This window comes from Oncorhynchus nerka, linkage group LG24 (genome assembly GCF_034236695.1).
Source record: "Oncorhynchus nerka isolate Pitt River linkage group LG24, Oner_Uvic_2.0, whole genome shotgun sequence".
In the NCBI taxonomy this organism is placed as follows: Eukaryota; Metazoa; Chordata; class Actinopteri; order Salmoniformes; family Salmonidae; genus Oncorhynchus; species Oncorhynchus nerka.
In genome coordinates, this window is record NC_088419.1 from 7,264,160 (window position 1) to 7,283,490 (window position 19,331).

Consider the following 19,331-nt stretch of genomic DNA (forward strand, 5'->3'; position numbering starts at 1 on the left):
TTGGAAGAGATTTCTGAATGTTCTTCACCCAGCATACACCCCTCCAACCAGACATGCTTTATCTACTCATTTATCGCTGGATGCAACAGAGTTCAAGTGAAGGTCAAGCAAATCCTAGAGAAAGCAGACTGTATTGCAATCATCTCTGATGGGTGGTCGAATGTTCGTGGGCAAGAAATAATTAACTACATTCTCTCTGAACCCTCAACCAGTATTCTACCAGAGCACAGACACAAGGGACAACAGACACACCGGTCTCTAGCTGAAGCCAACCAATGACCTTGGACCACAGAAGGTATTTGCACTGGGTGACAGACAATGCTGCGAACATGAAGGCTGATTGGTCTAAAGTGGGAGGAGTCCTACCCTCACCCTCACACCCATTGGCTGCTCATGCATTGAATCTGCTCCTCAAGGATATCATTGGCGCTGAAAACAATAGATACACTCTACAAGAGAGCCAAGGAAATGGTTAGGTATGTGAAGGGTCATCAAGTTATAGCAGCCATCTACCTCACCAAGCAAAGTGAGAAGACTAAGAGCACCACATTGAAGCTGCCCAGCAAATCATGTTCGACAGTCTCCTGGAGGGGAAGGAGCCTCTCCAAGAAATGGTCATATCACAGTCTGCCGATATGGACAGCCCCATCAAGAGGATCCTCCTGGGTGATGTATTTTGGGAGAGAGTGGTAAGCAGCCTGAAACCTATAGCAGTAGCCATCGCACGGAATGAGGGAGACAAAGCCATCCTGTCTGATGTTCAGACTCTGCTTGCAGATGTAAGAGAAGAAATCTGTCCTGCCCTGCCCACTTCACTGTTGCTCCAAGCAGAGGAAACTGCAGTTCTGAAATACATCAAAAAGTGTGAAGACTTCTGCCTGAATCCAATACATGCTGCAGATTACATGTTGGACCCCAAGTATGCTGGCAAGAGCATCCTGTCTGGTGCAGAGATCAACAAGGCCTATGGTGTCATCACTACTGTGTCTCGCCACCTTGGCCTGGATGAAGACAAGGTTCTTGGCAGTCTGGCGTACTACACTTCCAAGCAAGGGCTTTGGGATGGAGATGCAATATGGCAGTCGTGCCAACATATCTCTTCAGCCACCTGGTGGAAGGGACTTTGTGGATCTGAGTCTCTTTCCCCTGTTGCCTCCATCATCCTCCAAATCCCACCAACATCAGCCGCCTCAGAGCGCAACTGGTCCTTGTTTGGGAACACACACACCAAAATTGGTGGCCATCCAGGCAAATTTGAGGGTTTTTGAGCCTGACAACAACCCATCCTCAACAAGGTTGGTAAGTGACAATGAAGATGAGGCCTCAGAGTCTGATGTTCAAGAGGTGGACATTGAGGAGGTCTAGGGAGAAGACATGGAAGCCTGAGAGGAAGACGACCAAAGCTTTAGTTTCTAGACTCATTTTACAGATGTATGTTGAAAACGTTTTTGGGAGATGCAATGGATCATTGGGGATCATTCAATATTCCCTTTCTTTTGCTGTTCAGTGAAATCAACCCATGTGAAGAGTCAACTCAATTAAAGTTAAATTCGTAACTAAATAATATATATATATTTTTTCTATTGGAAAGATTTAATAATTTGCAATTATGTCTACTTATGATGAGGTAAAAGGTTTATGTTTCTGTCTCCATATGACATGGTAAATATATCCAATGCAAAAAAACATCTACATTTAAATGGTATTAATTTGGATATATTCCTGTTAATCCCCACGGAACATTTCCACCTCTAAATACTCCCCAAAATGTGCAACCCTAGCAATCACTACTGTAGCCACATCACTACTGTGCATATATGTCTGGTTAAATTAAATATAATATACACTGCTCAAAAAAATAAAAGGAACACTAAAATAACACATCCTAGATCTGAATTAATGAAATATTCTTATTAAATACTTTTTTCTTTACATAGTTGAATGTGCTGACAACAAAATCACACAAAAATTATCAATGGAAATCAAATTTATCAACCCATGGAGGTCTGGATTTGGAGTCACACTCAAAATTAAAGTGGAAAACCACACTACAGGCTGATCCAACTTTGATGTAATGTCCTTAAAACAAGTCAAAATGAGGCTCAGTAGTGTGTGTGGCCTCCACGTGCCTGTATGACCTCCCTACAACGCCTGGGCATGCTCCTGATGAGGTGGCGGATGGTCTCCTGAGGGATCTCCTCCCAGACCTGCACTAAAGCATCCGCCAAATCCTGGACACTCTGTGGTGCAACAGAGTTGGTGGATGGAGCAAGACATGATGTCCCAGATCTGCTCAATTGGATTCAGGTCTGGGGAATGGGCGGGCCAGTCCATAGCATCAATGCCTTCCTCTTGCAGGAACTGTTGACACACTCCAGCCACATGAGGTCTAGCATCGTCTTTCATTAGGAGGAACCCAGGGCCAACCGCACCAGCATATGGTCTCACAAGGGGTCTGAGGATCTAATCTCGGAACCTAATGGCAGTCAGGCTACCTCTGGGGGCTGTGCGGCCCCCCAAAGAAATGCCACCCCACACCTTGACTGACCCACCGCCAAACCGGTCATGCTGGAGGACGTTGCAGGCAGCAGAACGTTCTCCACGGCGTCTCCAGACTCTGTCACATGTGCTCAGTGTGAACCTGCTTTCATCTGTGAAGAGCACAGGGCGCCAGTGGCGAATTTGCCAATCTTGGTGTTCTCTGGCAAATGCCAAACGTCCTGCACAGTGTTGGGCTGTAAGCACAACCCCCACCTGTGGACGTCGGGCCCTCGTACCACCCTCATGGAGTCTGTTTCTGACCGTTTGAGCAGACACATGCACATTTGTGGCCTGCTGGAGGTCATTTTGCAGGGCTCTGGCAGTGCTCCTCCTGCTCCTCCTTGCACAAAGGCGGAGGTAGCGGTCCTGCTGCTGGGTTGTTGCCCTCCTACGGCCTCCTCCACGTCTCCTGATGTACTGGCCTGTCTCCTGGTAGCGCCTCCATGCTCTGGACACTACGCTGACAGACACAGCAAACCTTCGTGCCACAGCTCGCATTGATGTGCCATCCTGGATGAGCTGCACCACCTGAGCCACTTGTGTGGGTTGTAGACTCAGTCTCATGCTACCACTAGAGTGAAAGCACCGCCAGCATTCAAAAGTGACCAAAACATCAGCCAGGAAGCATAGGAACTGAGAAGAGGTCTGTGGTCACCACCTGCAGAACCACTCCTTTATTGGGGGTGTCTTGCTAATTGCCTAGAATTTCCACCTGTTGTCTATTCCAGTTGCACAACAGCATGTGAAATTTATTGTCAATCAGTGTTGCTTCCTAAGTGGACAGTTTGATTTCACAGAAGTGTGATTGACTTGGAGTTACATTGTGTTGTTTAAGTGTTCCCTTTATTTTTTTAAGCAGTGTATTTAATTCAATGTCTGTGTGTGACAGGTTTCTGATTGCTGTGTGAGCCTTGTGGGAGGGGTTGTCAAATATAGTGGAAGCTTCAAGGTGTTACTGCTCTGTGACACCACAGTGCCTTTGTTACTGACCTGTGACACCACAGTGCCTTTGTTATTGACCTGTGACCTGGGCCACCACAGTGTCTTTGTTACTGACCTGTGATCTGGGCCACCAGTGTCTTTGTTACTGACCTGTGACCTGGGCCACCACAGTGCCTTTGTTACTGACCTGTGACACCACAGTGCCTTTGTTACTGACCTGTGACCTGGGCCACCACAGTGCCTTTGTTACTGACCTGTGACCTGGGCCACCACAGTGTCTTTGTTACTGACCTGACACCACAGTGTCTTTGTTACTGACCTGTGACCTGGGCCACCACAGTGTCTTTGTTACTGACCTGTGACCTGGGCCACCACAGTGTCTTTGTTACTGACCTGTGATCTGGGCCACCACAGTGTCTTTGTTACGGACCTGTGATCTGGGCCACCACAGTGTCTTTGTTACTGACCTGTGACACCACAGTGTCTTTGTTACTGACCTGTGACCTGGGCCACCAGTGTCTTTGTTACTGACCTGTGACCTGGGCCACCACAGTGTCTTTGTTACTGACCTGTGACCTGGGCCACCACAGTGTCTTTGTTACTGACCTGTGACCTGGGCCACCACAGTGTCTTTGTTACTGACCTGTGACACCACAGTGTCTTTGTTACTGACCTGTGACCTGGGCCACCACAGCGTCTTTGTTACTGACCTGTGATCTGGGCCACCACAGCGCCTTTGTTACTGACCTGTGACCTCACAGTGTCTTTGTTACTGACCTGTGACCTGGGCCACCACAGTGTCTTTGTTACTGACCTGTGACCTCACAGCGTCTTTGTTACTGACCTGTGATCTGGGCCACCACAGTGCCTTTGTTACTGACCTGTGACCTGGGCCACCACAGTGCCTTTGTTACTGACCTGTGACCTGGGCCACCACAGTGCCTTTGTTACTGACCTGTGACCTGGGCCACCACAGTGCCTTTGTTACTGACCTGTGACCTGGGCCACCACAGCCTGAGAGATTCTCCTGTTCCCCAGGAACGACTTGATCTCCTCCTTCACGATGCTGCCGTCTCTCCTGTTTACACACATACACGACAGTGCATAAATAGGTTAACCAGTGTTATTGTTATATAGAATATATGCCATTTAAACAAAGCCTTTTAAAGTCCAAAGCGACTAAATCATGAGTATATACATTATAAATGTGTGCATGCTTTTTTTTGGTGTGACTACAGTCCTGATGGTGGTAGACTGGTGAATAAAATTACATATGGAATAGGATCCCTGTTAGCCTGGGTACCAGTCTGATAATCTATCATTCCACTCCATGTCATGACAAATCCTTGCCACTCCTATGTTTGTCATGACACGGAGTATAAGGTGTGACAAGTTACCACAAAACAGGTTCTGGATTTCAGGCTAGATCTCTGTAGGCTGGTGTGTTTACTTTGACCCCACCCTGACCCCCATCATCACTGACCTCATGAGCTCCTCCACCTTGTCATCGATTTCCAGCTCCTCCTCAGTTGCCTCGAACCCGAACGCCCTGGCGGCCGCTGCACTGTTCACCGGGTACCGCGGCGGCGAGAGCTTCCCATTGGGCGTCGCCGCCAGGCTGTCCCGTCCCCCGTTCTGCGCCATGGTGACCAGTGACACTGGGGAGTGGCGGACGGCGGAGGGCAGTGGGGAGGTGTCGTAGCTGTTGCTAGGCGACGGGGACAGCCCCCCGCGCGGTGAGAGGTACTGTGTCTGTGCGACGGTAGAGTTGGTGCAGGAAGCGACCAGGGTGATGTTGTTTACCTCACTGCTCCCACTGGTGGAATTATTATTATTATCATCATCAACAGTCATACTGGACGAGGAGGTGGTAGCTGCAGTGTTGTTGGAGGTGGTGTAATTAGGGTCTGACACAGAGCTGTTCGCTCCTCCCCCGTAGGAGGTGCGATGTCCAAACTTGGCCCCGTGCTCGCGGTCCAGCCGATCTAGGGTGTCCATGGCGTGGAGGATCTCCTGCTTGGTCATGCCCGTACGCCGCAGCCTCTGGAGCAAGTCGATCTGCTCGATGGTGAAGCGAGGCTCGTCTGTGTAATGAGACATCCTGGAGAAGAGGGGTGAGAAGAAAAAAAAAATACACAGTGAGAGGAGAAGGAGAGAAAAGGCGTGAGGGGGAGGGACAGCAGAAACACACGGAGTCACCTTGAAAGCATTAGCTGATCCGATCTCAATAATTTCGCTGTGCTTAAGAGCAATAACAAATGAACAAATGGTTTTCCCACAGGCCAAGCATCTCTCTGTACAGTGTTCCATACACATTTCAGGGTAGAAGAGATCAATAGAATCAACCAGGGTGCAGCACATTTTCCATCTTGTGAGGCAACATGACTAGATCTTTCTATCAGTAGACAAGTTCCAAAGATGCACGTAGCGACAGTTCTCTCTGCATGGTGTTTTGGCATACAGATGTTACGATATACTGGTATTAATGCACGGAGACTGGTTAGAGTTTTTAACTTGACCTTCTATAAAACGATATTTGAATGTTGAAAAGTGATAAAGCCGTGTGTAACGTCCATTTGTCCCTGCCTCACACAGGAAGCGGCGCAGGTCCTAATCCAGGCACTTGTCATCTCCCGTCTGGATTACTGCAACTCGCTGTTGGCTGGGCTCCCTGCCTGTGCCATTAAACCCCTACAACTCATCCAGAACGCCGCAGCCCGTCTGGTGTTCAACCTTCCCAAGTTCTCTCACGTCACCCCGCTCCTCCGCTCTCTCCACTGGCTTCCAGTTGAAGCTCGCATCCGCTACAAGACCATGGTGCTTGCCTACGGAGCTGTGAGGGGAACGGCACCTCACTACCTCCAGGCTCTGATCAGGCCCTACACCCAAACAAGGGCACTGCGTTCATCCACCTCTGGCCTGCTCGCCTCCCTACCACTGAGGAAGTACAGTTCCCGCTCAGCCCAGTCAAAACTGTTCGCTGCTCTGGCCCCCCAATGGTGGAACAAACTCCCTCACGACGCCAGGACAGCGGAGTCAATCACCACCTTCCGGAGACACCTGAAACCCCACCTCTTTAAGGAATACCTAGGATAGGATAAAGTAATCCTTCTCCCCCCTTAAAAGACCTAGATGCACTATTGTAAAGTGGCTGTTCCACTGGATGTCATAAGGTGAAAGCACCAATTTGTAAGTCGCTCTGGATAAGAGCGTCTGCTAAATGACTTAAATGTAAATGTAAATGTAATTTGTACCTAGCACTCAGTCACTCAAGGATACCATTGTTGTTGCTGGAGCAAGACATTTGCGTTCAGTCAATGCTGCACATGCAAACAGCGAGGCTGTTTTCACTTAGCTTAATATAAATCGACTTACGGTCTATAACGACACTATTTGTTTGTGTTTCTGACATCTGCAAACAGCTGGGTGCGTATACTGCATCATGGGAAATAAAAGTTCTCATTCGAATATTTATGTGGGTTTAAAGCTGCACATCTGCGGAACGCCCAGATTAAATCCCCAAATAATTCCTGTCATAAACATTCGTTTACATGACAGTTATTAGGCAATGCAATTAGTTACATCGCTGGCAATTATGGCAAACAAAGAGAATTGGTACCAAAACTGTTACTGCTACTGGAGCTAGTTAGTGAACGTCGTTATGCCAGTCTGTTTTTACTTGGTAGGTCAGTCTATCTGAAGGACTTAGTTAGCCAACTTTCGCTAGCTCTGTTTTCAGATACAGTAACCGTTTCTGTACCAACTCTAACTAGTTACCTACCTACTACTGCTTGTTTGGTTATTGGCTAACTCGCTAGCAAACTCAAAATACTAAGTTAGCTGACTGACTTTTACCCATGCACTTAGCTAGCTAAAAATCGCCAAACGACAACTGTTTCAGTTACATTTAAGTGTGTGCTTAGTTATTTTCCCAGATGGTAATATAGCTAACTGCTAAACCACCAATGAAAGTAATTTAGCTATAGGCTAGCTAGTTTTACGTTAGCTAATTTTTGACGGGCTAACGTTAGCTAGCTAAATATATCACATCTTACCTTGGCTCTCTATCTCGATGTGCCTCTGTACATTTGACCATTTAAAATCGCATACCACCACTGAACAGTGTGTGTGGGGAGGGGAAATGCCACTTATTAACAGTAGCAACAACACATCGACCGCCTGGTTGTAGCAGGAGTGCTAACGCTAGATTTCAATTACAAGCTTATTGTCACAGTTATTAAACCCACAAGGGGGGATGAGACATCGCGAGATTTCCGGGAGCGCTTCCGGGAATGTCAAACAGATGCGTCTGGCTTTCAGAAGCCAATAAGAAACGTTGTTCATTTTCTGGAAATCAAAACAAACAAAAAAGTTACCACCTAGATTCGAGACAATGTCTTAGGTTGTTGAACACGTTGTTATTCCAACCTCGTGAAATTGACAAATCTTCCTAGAGAAATATTTTATGTCAATGGAGTGCCTTCGATTTGACAGCTTGCACATGCGCAGTTCAGTGCGCGAGACCGTTCACTTTGTGAGGTTAGTTTTTATAGTTTTAACAAGTTTTGTTAACAAGGTAAATCATTAAGAACCAATTGTTATTCACAAACAACATTGTTTTTGGTACTGTTTTGGAGTTGCAAGCACGGGTAACTGCATTTGTGGGAGCCGGAGTGGTGCAGCTGTCTAAGGCACTGCATTTAAGACACTCCCTGGTTCGAATCCAGGCTGCATCACATCCGGCCATGATTAGGAGTCCCATAGGGCGGCGCACAAATGGCCCAACATCGTCCGGGGTAGACAGTCAATAGTAAATAAGAATATGTTCTTCACCGACTTGTCTAGTTAAATAACGGTAAAAAAACGGGAGTGACTGAAAGTGGGCGTGTCAGAAGTGGGCGGATCAACTGCTTTACACCAGCGCTCTGTAATTGGTTAGCCAGCTTTGATTGAGCATGTTTCTTAACGTTATTGGTCAGTTCTCTGCATGCAGATGTTGGCCGAACTGATATTCCTTACAGTCATCTCTGCGGACCAGGACCACACACGGTAAATGTTAAAGCCACGCAAAACGGTACCGTGTCGCAACAAATATACCAAGTAAACGGATTCTCTTTCCATACGGCATTATTCCATTGATCCCCCCACTTATGTTGACGCGCAACAGGTATGCGTTTAGCAGAGAGGAAGAGGCTAAACCCCGCGGAAAAATCTGTCTCCTTCCAGCAGATGGCGATTTTCCGTTGTTTGGTCAACAAGTAAAGAGTTTTTGTATGGAGAGCAATGAGTGTCGAATTTCGGAGATGTATTTGATCGAATATAAATTTCATAATGCTTAAGTTATGCGTGTACTGGTATAACTAGGTCATGTGACATCCCGGCAATTTGGAGAAAAAACACTTTATATAGAAGTTGTGCAGTTACCCATAACTAACCGACAAACAAGCCATAATGACAGAAAACCCTTGAAAAGATGGATGATAGTTACATGGAGTAGGAGCATGCAAAGGGATTTAAGCATTGGTTCCTATTCATATAGAAGTGTAAAGTTACACAATACAAAATCCCGTTTGTCTACAAAAAGTCAAAACAATTCTAACTTGGTGTATCCACAGTAAAGTTTATTGTAACACCATATTATTGATATAAAACAAAATCATGTAGATTTGTCTCTTCCTCTACAGTGTATCTTTTTAATTGTCCGTCTTAAAACATTCATAGTCAGATCAAATTGAATATCACAAGTATAAAAACATTTTCAAACATATCAATTAAAAAACAAACCCAGTGTCCAATGTCTAAACCATTGCAGAACTCTTCATCCATTTACTTCATTCTGATTCTCCCAGGTCTGCATTCTTCCCCTCCCAATATTATCCCCAAATCACACTTTACCAAACAGATACACGGAATGATAAAACCTAGCAGAGTTTCAGTAGTATTATTACAAAATGGACAGAGTGCAAACTTGTTCGGAAGTTCAAGTATACAGTATATTTCCCCTTAGAAAAAAAACAGAAACTCAGAACAAACAAAAAAAGGGCCATACTGTTCTACTAACATAGTTGATAAAACAAGGCACATCATTTGTGGTAATGTCAGTACACATATTCCCCACTGGGTGGTGCACTACTTGTTAGTTAGAGCAACCCATTGGGCATCACGTATTTGGGGTTCATCCCTATATTCCAATACAATGATACCCACTAAAGCCTTGTTTACACTAGAAGTTTGAAGTGACTCAAATCCACTTTTTTTTTGAAGGCATATCCGATTTTAATCTGTTTTTTTCTTTCCTGCAGTCGGAACGCCTAAAAAGCATGGAATCAGATATTTCGAGGTGAATTGAAATCAGATACAAATCGGATTTATGCCAATGACTTATGTCTGAACAGTCAAATCTAATTTATTTTCCTTCAAGTGGTTTTTAAGACTTATTTGGCAAATCTTGTTGCTTGCTACTCTGTTGACAGTTTCAACAAACACTTATGGTAGCTAAGTAGCTTGTTAAATTGTTTACAAACAAATGACTGTATGTGCCAACAAACTAAACAGCTACCTAGGTTGACCGCTGTGGCCAGACAAAAATGACTCGTTTTGAGAAGGTGGATCATCCTTATCCTTTGAGGCTTTGTAAGTGTTCTCACGCTTTGATGATTTTGAGCATGTAAAGCAACTGGGAGACTTCCATATAGCAGGCATTGTTGTCAGTCAACTTAGCTTGCTGCACAACAGCTTTCTGAGTGAGAGGAAACACGAGCACCACCACCAATCAGCCTACAGCAACGCGCGTACGCCTGCCATTACCTTGACAACCAGAGCAGCCATGTCAGCCAATCACAACAGTCTGGAAACACACATCCGACTCGAGACGTGTGTATAGCACGACGGGTGTGTGCACTGAGATCGAGGGACGAGCGTAGCAGCAGCCATGTCAGCCAATCACAACAGTCTGGAAACACACATCCGATTCGAGACATGTGTATAGCACGACGGCTGTGTGCACTGAGATCGAGGGACGAGCGTAGCAGGGACGTAACACAATGCAGTCAGTATTGATTTGAGCATTAAGAGCTGCAGGGTGAACAAAGCTTCCGAAAGCATATGTCATGACATTACTTAACCACATTAGTTATTTTAATGAGAACCTGAGAGACCCTATACAACTTTGTAAGGCAAAGAAAAAAACATAACAGAAATAACAGTATGAAAGCCTGGATACATGGACTTGCATATTGATGCAGCATCATAAACTGGACCTCTCCTCTTATCTGTCCATCGATGGCTAGACTTTTAAAAATGAGCAAGATGTGCATCTCTTATCTCTTGAAATGTTCCTGTGGTTTTCAGCTGCACCTCTACCGACCAGGGTTGGAATCAATTCCAGTATAATTCCGGAAGAACACCTAAATTCTAAATTCTAATTTGGAATTTCAGTGTCCTTTCTGCATTGACTGAATTTAACCCGATCCTGGTACCTTTGTACAGGAGTAGTGAGACAGAACTTCTGCACTGAACAAAAAATATAAAATCAACCTTCTAAAGTGTCGGTCCCATGTTTCATAAGTTGAAATAAAAAGAACCCAGTCTCTGAAATTTTGTGCAAATTTGTTTACATTCCTGCTAGTGAGTATTTATCCTTTCCTAAGATAATCCATCCACCTGACAGGTGTGGAATATCAAGAAGCTGATTAAACAGCATGTACATTACAGAGGTGCACCTTGTGCTGGGGGACAATAAAAAGCCACTCTAAAATGTGCAGTTTTGTCACAACACAATACCACAGATGTCTCAAGTTGAAGGAGCATGCAATTGGCATGCTGACTGCAGGAATGTCCACCAGAGCTGTTGCCAGATAATTGAGTGTTAATTTCTCTACCATAAGCCGCCTCCAACGCCATTTCAGAGAATTTGGCAGTACGTCCAACCGGCCTCACAATCACAGACCACGTGTAACCACGCCAGCCCAGGACTTCCACCCGTTTAACGTCCCATCCGAAAGACAGCACCCTACACAGAGCAGTGTCCAATCACTGCCCTCGTGTATTGGGATTTTTTTTTTAGACCAGAGGAAATAGTGCCTCCTACTGGCCCTCCAACACCACTTGCAACAGCATCTGGTCTCCCATCCAGGGACCGAGCAGGACTTCAGCCAGCAGTGGGGTACAAGGTGTTATGCTGCTGGCTGACTGGTTATCTGATCCACGCCACTACTTATTTTGAAACTGTTTTTAAGGTATCCGTGTGACCAACAGATGCATAACTGTATTCCCAGTCATGTGAAATCCATAGATTAAGAACCTAATGAATTCACTTCAATTGACTGATTTCATTATAAGAAGTGTAAAACATCTTTGAAATTGTTGTGTTTACATTTTTTGTTCAGTGTATGTAGATCTCTCTTCTCCCTATGGTTCATTTTCACCTATGGAACTATACAGAGAAAACTACCCTTCAGGGTTGGGCTCAATACCATTTCAATTCAGTTCATTTGTCTCATAGAGAAGCATTGAGGAAAAAATGGAATTTCGGTTTTCCTGAATTTAAATGAAATTGACCCCAACCCTGCTACCCTCTCCTCTTAGCTGTTCCAGGACTTGCGGTTCTGTCCCTTGCGACTGGCCCCAGTCCCCTCTCCCTTGGCCAGGGCAGTGAGGGCAGCCAGGTTAGGGCTGGACCCTGATAGGTTAGCACTGCGACGCTTCTGCTGCTGTCGCCGCTTCTGCTTAGCCCCGCCCCCGACTCCTCCACGGCTCACCCTATCAGGACGCACCAACACACCGTAACCAGGGTTACAGTGGAAGTAGTGCTTTCCACCCACGGACCCGTCGTTTTTCCCTAGAGAGAAATTGATAGAGAGAGACAGATTGATAGAGAGAGAGAGAGATTTAGAGAGAGAGATTTATAGAGAGAGAGAGAGAGATTGATAGAGAGAGAGAGACATTGATAGAGATTGATAGAGAGAGATTGATAGAGAGATAGAAAGAGAGAGATTGATAGAGAGAGAGAGATTGATAGTGAGAGAGATTGATGGTGAGAGAGAGAGAGACATTGATAGAGAGAGAGAGAGATATATAGAGAGAGAGAGACATTGATAGAGATTGATAGAGAGAGATTGATAGAGAGAGATAGAGAGAGATTGATAGAGAGAGAGAGATTGATAGTGAGAGAGAGATTGATAGTGAGAGAGAGATTGATAATGAGAGAGAGATTGATAGTGAGAGAGGGATTGATGGTGAGAGAGAGATTGATAGAGAGAGAGATAGACATTGATAGAGAGAGAGAGAGATAGAGATAGAGAGAGAGAGATTGATAGAGAGAGAGATTGATAGAGATTGATAGAGAGATCGAGAGAGAGTGAGATTGATAGTGAGAGAGAGATTGATAGTGAGAGAGAGATTGATAGTGAGAGAGAGATTGATAGTGAGAGAGGGATTGATAGTGAGAGAGGGATTGATAGTGAGAGAGGGATTGATAGTGAGAGAGGGATTGATAGTGAGAGAGGGATTGATAGTGAGAGAGAGATTGATAGTGAGAGAGAGATTGATAGTGAGAGAGAGATTGATAATGAGAGAGAGATTGATAGAGAGAGAGAGATTGATAGTAAGATAGAGATTGATGGTGAGAGAGAGATTGATAGTGAGAGAGAGATTGATAGTAAGAGAGAGATTGATAGTGAGAGAGAGATTGATAATGAGAGAGAGATTGATAGTGAGAGAGAGAGATTGATAGTGAGAGAGAGATTGATAGTGAGATAGAGATTGATAATGAGAGAGAGATTGATTGAGAGAGAGAGATTGATAGTGAGAGAGAGAGATTGATAGTGAGAGAGAGATTGATAGTATGAGAGAGATTGATAGAGAGAGATTGATAATGAGAGAGAGATTGATTGAGAGAGAGAGATTGATAGTGAGAGAGAGAGATTGATAGTGAGAGAGAGATTGATAGTAAGAGAGAGATTGATAGTGAGAGAGAGAGATAGTGAGAGAGAGATTGATAGTGAGAGAGAGATTGATAGTGAGAGAGAGATTGATAGTGAGAGAGAGATTGATAGTGAGAGAGAGAGATTGATAGTGAGAGAGAGAGATTGATAGTGAGAGAGAGATTGATAGTGAGAGAGAGAGATTGATAGTGAGAGAGAGATTGATAGTGAGATAGAGATTGATAATGAGAGAGAGATTGATAATGAGAGAGAGATTGATTGAGAGAGAGAGATTGATAGTGAGAGAGAGAGATTGATAGTGAGAGAGAGATTGATAGTAAGAGAGAGATTGATAGTGAGAGAGAGAGATTGATAGTGAGAGAGAGATTGATAGTGAGAGAGAGATTGATAGTGAGAGAGAGATTGATAGTGAGAGAGAGATTGATAGTAAGAGAGAGATTGATAGTGAGAGAGAGATTGATAGTGAGAGAGAGATTGATAGTAAGAGAGAGATTGATGGTGAGAGAGAGATTGATAGTAAGAGAGAGATTGATAGTAAGAGAGAGATTGATAGTGAGAGAGAGATTGATAGTGAGAGAGAGATTGATAGTAAGAGAGAGATTGATGGTGAGAGAGAGATTGATAGTAAGAGAGAGATTGATAATGAGAGAGAGATTGATTGAGAGAGAGAGATTGATAGTGAGAGAGAGATTGATAGTGAGAGATTGATAGAGAGAGATTGATAGAGAGAGAGATTGATAGAGAGATGATTGATAGAGAGAGAGAGATTGATAGAGAGAGAGAGAGACATTGATAGAGATTGATAGAGAGATTGATAGAGAGATAGAAAGAGAGAGATTGATAGAGAGAGAGAGATTGATAGTGAGAGATTGGTGGTGAGAGAGAGAGAGACATTGATAGAGATTGATAGAGAGAGAGAGATATAGAGAGAGAGAGAGAGACATTGATAGAGATTGATAGAGAGAGATTGATAGAGAGAGATAGAGAGAGATTGATAGAGAGAGAGAGAGAGATTGATAGAGAGAGATTGATAGTGAGAGAGAGATTGATAGAGAGAGAGAGATTGATAGAGAGAGAGATTGATAGTGAGAGAGAGATTGATAGTGAGAGAGAGATTGATAGAGAGAGAGATTGATAGAGAGATGATTGATAGAGAGAGAGAGATTGATAGAGAGAGAGAGAGACATTGATAGAGATTGATAGAGAGATTGATAGAGAGAGATTGATAGAGAGAGAGAGATTGATAGTGAGAGAGAGATTGGTGGTGAGAGAGAGAGAGACATTGATATAGAGAGAGAGACATAGAGAGAGACATTGATAGAGATTGATAGAGAGAGATTGATAGAGAGAGATAGAGAGAGATTGATAGAGAGAGAGATTGATAGTGAGAGAGAGATTGATAGTGAGAGAGAGATTGATAATGAGAGAGAGATTGATAGTGAGAGAGGGATTGATGGTGAGAGAGAGATTGATAGAGAGAGAGATAGACATTGATAGAGAGAGAGAGAGAGATAGAGATAGAGAGATTGATAGAGAGAGAGAGAGAGACATTGATAGAGATTGATAGAGAGATCGAGAGAGAGAGAGATTGATAGTGAGAGAGAGATTGATAGTGAGAGAGAGATTGATAGTGAGAGAGAGATTGATAGTGAGAGAGAGATTGATAATGAGAGAGAGATTGATAGTGAGAGAGATTGATAGTGAGAGAGAGATTGATAGTAAGAGAGATTGATAGTGAGAGAGAGAGATTGATAGTGAGAGAGATTGATAGTAAGAGAGATTGATAGTAAGAGAGAGATTGATAGAGATTGATAGAGAGAGAGATATATAGAGAGAGAGAGACATTGATAGAGATTGATAGAGAGAGATTGATAGAGAGAGATAGAGAGAGATTGATAGAGAGAGAGAGAGAGATTGATAGAGAGAGAGAGATTGATAGTGAGAGAGAGATTGATAGAGAGAGAGATTGATAGTGAGAGAGAGATTGATAGTGAGAGAGAGATTGATAATGAGAGAGAGATTGATAGTGAGAGAGGGATTGATGGTGAGAGAGAGAGATTGATAGAGAGAGAGATAGACATTGATAGAGAGAGAGAGAGATAGAGACATTGATAGAGATTGATAGAGAGATCGAGAGAGAGAGAGATTGATAGTGAGAGAGAGATTGATAGTGAGAGAGAGATTGATAGAGAGAGAGAGAGACATTGATAGAGAGAGAGAGAGATAGAGATCGAGAGAGATTGATAGTGAGAGAGAGATTGATAGTGAGAGAGAGATTGATAGTGAGAGAGAGATTGATAGTGAGAGAGAGATTGATAGTGAGAGAGAGATTGATAGTGAGAGAGAGATTGATAGTGAGAGAGAGATTGATAGTGAGAGAGGGATTGATAGTGAGAGAGAGATTGATAGTGAGAGAGAGATTGATAGTGAGAGAGAGATTGATAATGAGAGAGAGATTGATAGAGAGAGAGATTGATAGTGAGAGAGAGATTGATAGTGAGAGAGAGATTGATAGTGAGAGAGAGATTGATAGTGAGAGAGAGATTGATAGTAAGAGAGAGATTGATAGTAAGAGAGAGATTGATAGTGAGAGAGAGATTGATAGTAAGATTGATAGAGAGAGAGAGATTGATAGTGAGAGAGGGATTGATGGTGAGAGAGAGATTGATAGTGAGAGAGAGATTGATAGTGAGAGAGAGATTGATAGTGAGAGAGAGATTGATAGTGAGAGAGAGATTGATAGTGAGAGAGAGATTGATAGAGAGAGAGAGATTGATAATGAGAGAGAGATTGATAGTGAGAGAGATTGATAGTGAGAGAGAGATTGATAGTAAGAGAGAGATTGATAGTAAGAGAGAGATTGATAGTGAGAGAGATTGATAGTAAGAGAGAGATTGATAGTAAGAGAGAGATTGATAGTGAGAGAGAGATTGATAGTGAGAGAGAGATTGATAGTGAGAGAGAGAGATTGATAGTGAGAGAGAGATTGATAGTGAGAGAGAGAGATTGATAGTGAGAGAGAGAGATTGATAGTGAGAGAGAGAGATTGATAGTGAGAGAGAGATTGATAGTGAGAGAGAGATTGATAGTGAGAGAGAGATTGATAGTGAGAGAGAGAGATTGATAGTGAGAGAGAGATTGATAGTAAGAGAGAGATTGATAGTAAGAGAGAGATTGATAGTGAGAGAGAGAGATTGATAGTGAGAGAACTGGTGGGGCACAGCCACCATAAAATACTGGCACACTAACATAATATAGACAATAACCTGTCATTCCAAATTAAACAGCAGAATCTCCCAAATTAGTGAGGCTATTTCTGACTTAATGTTCACCGGGGCATTTCTGAGAACTCCTATCAAAACACGGAGGTCGCCGTCTAATCTAGATGAGATAATATCATCTCTGCTATATTACCTACCTGCAGGTAAATCTAGCTCCACTCCAACCCAGGTTCCCTCTGCAAAGTCTGTAGGTCCCACGTAGCTCACCATCCCACTTTTATGACTTCCTACAGTCACAAACTCCCCCTCCTTCAGCCAGTCAGGCACGGCTGTGGTTACGTCTGTGACTCCTTCGTCTGAGTCGGAGAGGATCTCCAATCTCTCCAGAGGAACAGAGAGGTCAACACCCAGACTACTGGCCCCAGCTCTTTCTGCCCTTGCCTGGCCTTCATCCTCATCTAAGATAGGTTGGAAGGACTTCAGGTCGGATGTCTTTACTTTCTGGATCTTGAATGCGTTGGCTGATGTGCTACTGGAAGTGGGAGTTTTGACGACTAGTGATGGGACAGGGTTTAGGGTTAGAAGAGGGGCTTTGGCTGGGGCAGGGGTTGGTGTTGAGGTCGGAGCTGGATGGGCAGGTGTAGGGGCTGGGGCAGGGGTTGGTGTTGAGGTCGGAGCTGGATGGGCAGGTGTAGGGGCTGGTGTTGAGGTCGGAGCTGGATGGGCAGGTCCCGGAGCTACAGATTGGGCTGGTGCTGGGATTGGCGCTGGTGCTTTGACTTGTTGGCTAGGTGCAGGCTCATCAACTGGAGGCTCCACAGGGGTAGGTGCAGGTTCAGACTGGGCTGCCGGTGCCCGCTGGTCTAGTTCTTCTGGTAGCTCTGATGGAGGCTGGGACTGGTCTGGACATGCTTCTACTGGTTGATCTGTTTGGCCTAGTACTGGTTCTGAACCAGCTGATTCACCCAGTCCTGTCTGTTCTGTGGCTGCTTGATCTGATTCTTGTAGCAGGGCTGGTGCTGGTGGAGACTGGTCCAGTGGTGGAGACTCTTTAAGACCTGGTGCCGATTCTACCGGTGGTTCTGGTCGATCAAATGCAGACTGTTCTGATGCAGACAGTTCTGATTCTGGAAGATCCGTTACAGACTTGCCGACATGTTGTTCTGTCTGTCCCCGTGACGATGACAACATTAACTCCGTCTCTGGTTGTTCCTGAGGTATCTCGGACTCCATTTGTTCTTCTATGTGGACTGGTGGTTCAGACTGATGTGACACTATAGACGGTTCATGTGTAGATTTATCTGGTGTGGACTGTGTCAGTGACTCTGACTGGACTGATTGTTCTGACACTACAGACGGTAGTAGTCTGTAGTGGACTTGTGTAGACTTGTTTGGCATGGACTGTGTCAGTGACTCTGATGGAGTCTCGTGTTCAGGTTCTCCTGAGGTGCCGTGTGGTTCTAATGGGAGATGAGATTCTGCTCTGAGTTTATCAGTCCTGTCTGCCTGGGATGTACTAGTATCAGTCCTCTCGGTCTGGGATGTACTAGTATCAGTCCTGTCTGTCTGGGGTGTACTAGTATCAGTCCTGTCTGTCTGGGGTGTACTAGTGTCAGTCCTGTCTGCCTGGGATGTACTAGTATCAGTCCTGTCTGCCTGGGATGTACTAGTATCAGTCCTGTCTGTCTGGGATGTACTAGTGTCAGTCCTGTCTGTCTGGGATGTACTAGTATCAGTCCTGTCTGCCTGGGATGTACTAGTATCAGTCCTGTCTGCCTGGGATGTACTAGTATCAGTCCTGTCTGCCTGGTATGTACTAGTATCAGTCCTGTCTGTCTGGGATGTACTAGTATCAGTCCTGTCTGACTGGGATGTACTAGTGTCAGTCCTGTCTGTCTGGGGTGTACTAGTGTCAGTCCTGTCTGTCTGGGGTGTACTAGTATCAGTCCTGTCTGTCTGGGGTGTACTAGTATCAGTCCTGTCTGTCTGGGGTGTACTAGTATCAGTCCTGTCTGTCTGGGGTGTACTAGTGTCAGTCCTGTCTGTCTGGGGTGTACTAGTATCAGTCCTGTCTGTCTGGGGTGTACTAGTATCAGTCCTGTCTGTCTGGGGTGTACTAGTATCAGTCCTCTCGGTCTCCGAAGCCTCCGGGTCAGTAGCAGTGGCCTGGGGTATCTGAGGAGTCTCCTCCTCTTCCTCCTGGTCGGCCATGTTACAGTCATGATGAAGGTACCGACCGATGTCTGCCTCGAATGACCTGTGCATCGCCTCAAAGCCATCTGGCCTGAGATTGGCTGACGGAGTGACGTCCCCACCAATCAGGTAGGGCTCTGACAGGGTTGCCATGGAGACGCTGGTAGACGCCTCGCTGACCGGGCTGGGGGCGGGCTCTTCCATCTCAGGGATGATGGGTGGTGGGAGGGGCATGGTTTTTGGGGCCTCTGATTGGCTCTCTGGGGGGATGATTTCTCCAATGGGAACCTGTGGAATTAACAATGGCGACACAGACTAGTAATGGATGGTGATGAGCATGATACTGCACACACACACACACACACACACACACCTAGGTGTAGGACCAATGTAATTGATTTGTTATTAAGACCACATTATTTATCTATTATGGATATTGCTTTGTGTGTCCTAACAACTCGCTACATTGCCAGTGTGGCTGGATGGGCCA

At 44.8% G+C, this 19,331-nt stretch overlaps 2 protein-coding genes across 3 annotated transcripts in view; both read right to left on the reverse strand.

Annotated features, from left to right (window-relative positions):
* LOC115123477 (homeobox-containing protein 1-like) overlaps positions 1–7,733 on the reverse strand; it is a 35,456-nt gene extending 27,723 nt beyond the window's left edge. For both annotated transcript variants that reach the window (XM_029652829.2, XM_029652827.2), the window contains exons 1-3: positions 7,539–7,733; positions 4,967–5,584; positions 4,476–4,561 (exon numbers count right to left, since the gene is read on the reverse strand). In XM_029652829.2, the coding sequence (XP_029508689.1) occupies positions 4,476–4,561; positions 4,967–5,584; positions 7,539–7,579 (745 nt within the window). In that variant the 5' untranslated portion in view covers positions 7,580–7,733. The remainder of the gene's footprint in view (positions 1–4,475; positions 4,562–4,966; positions 5,585–7,538) is intronic.
* Positions 7,734–9,083: 1,350 nt separating this feature from the next.
* The window catches only part of LOC115118883 (kinesin-like protein KIF13B), a 98,351-nt gene continuing 88,103 nt past the window's right edge, over positions 9,084–19,331 (reverse strand). The window contains exons 40-41 of the mRNA XM_065008577.1: positions 16,846–19,129; positions 9,084–12,322 (exon numbers count right to left, since the gene is read on the reverse strand). Coding sequence (XP_064864649.1) covers positions 12,066–12,322; positions 16,846–19,129 — 2,541 coding nt within the window. The 3' untranslated portion in view covers positions 9,084–12,065. The remainder of the gene's footprint in view (positions 12,323–16,845; positions 19,130–19,331) is intronic.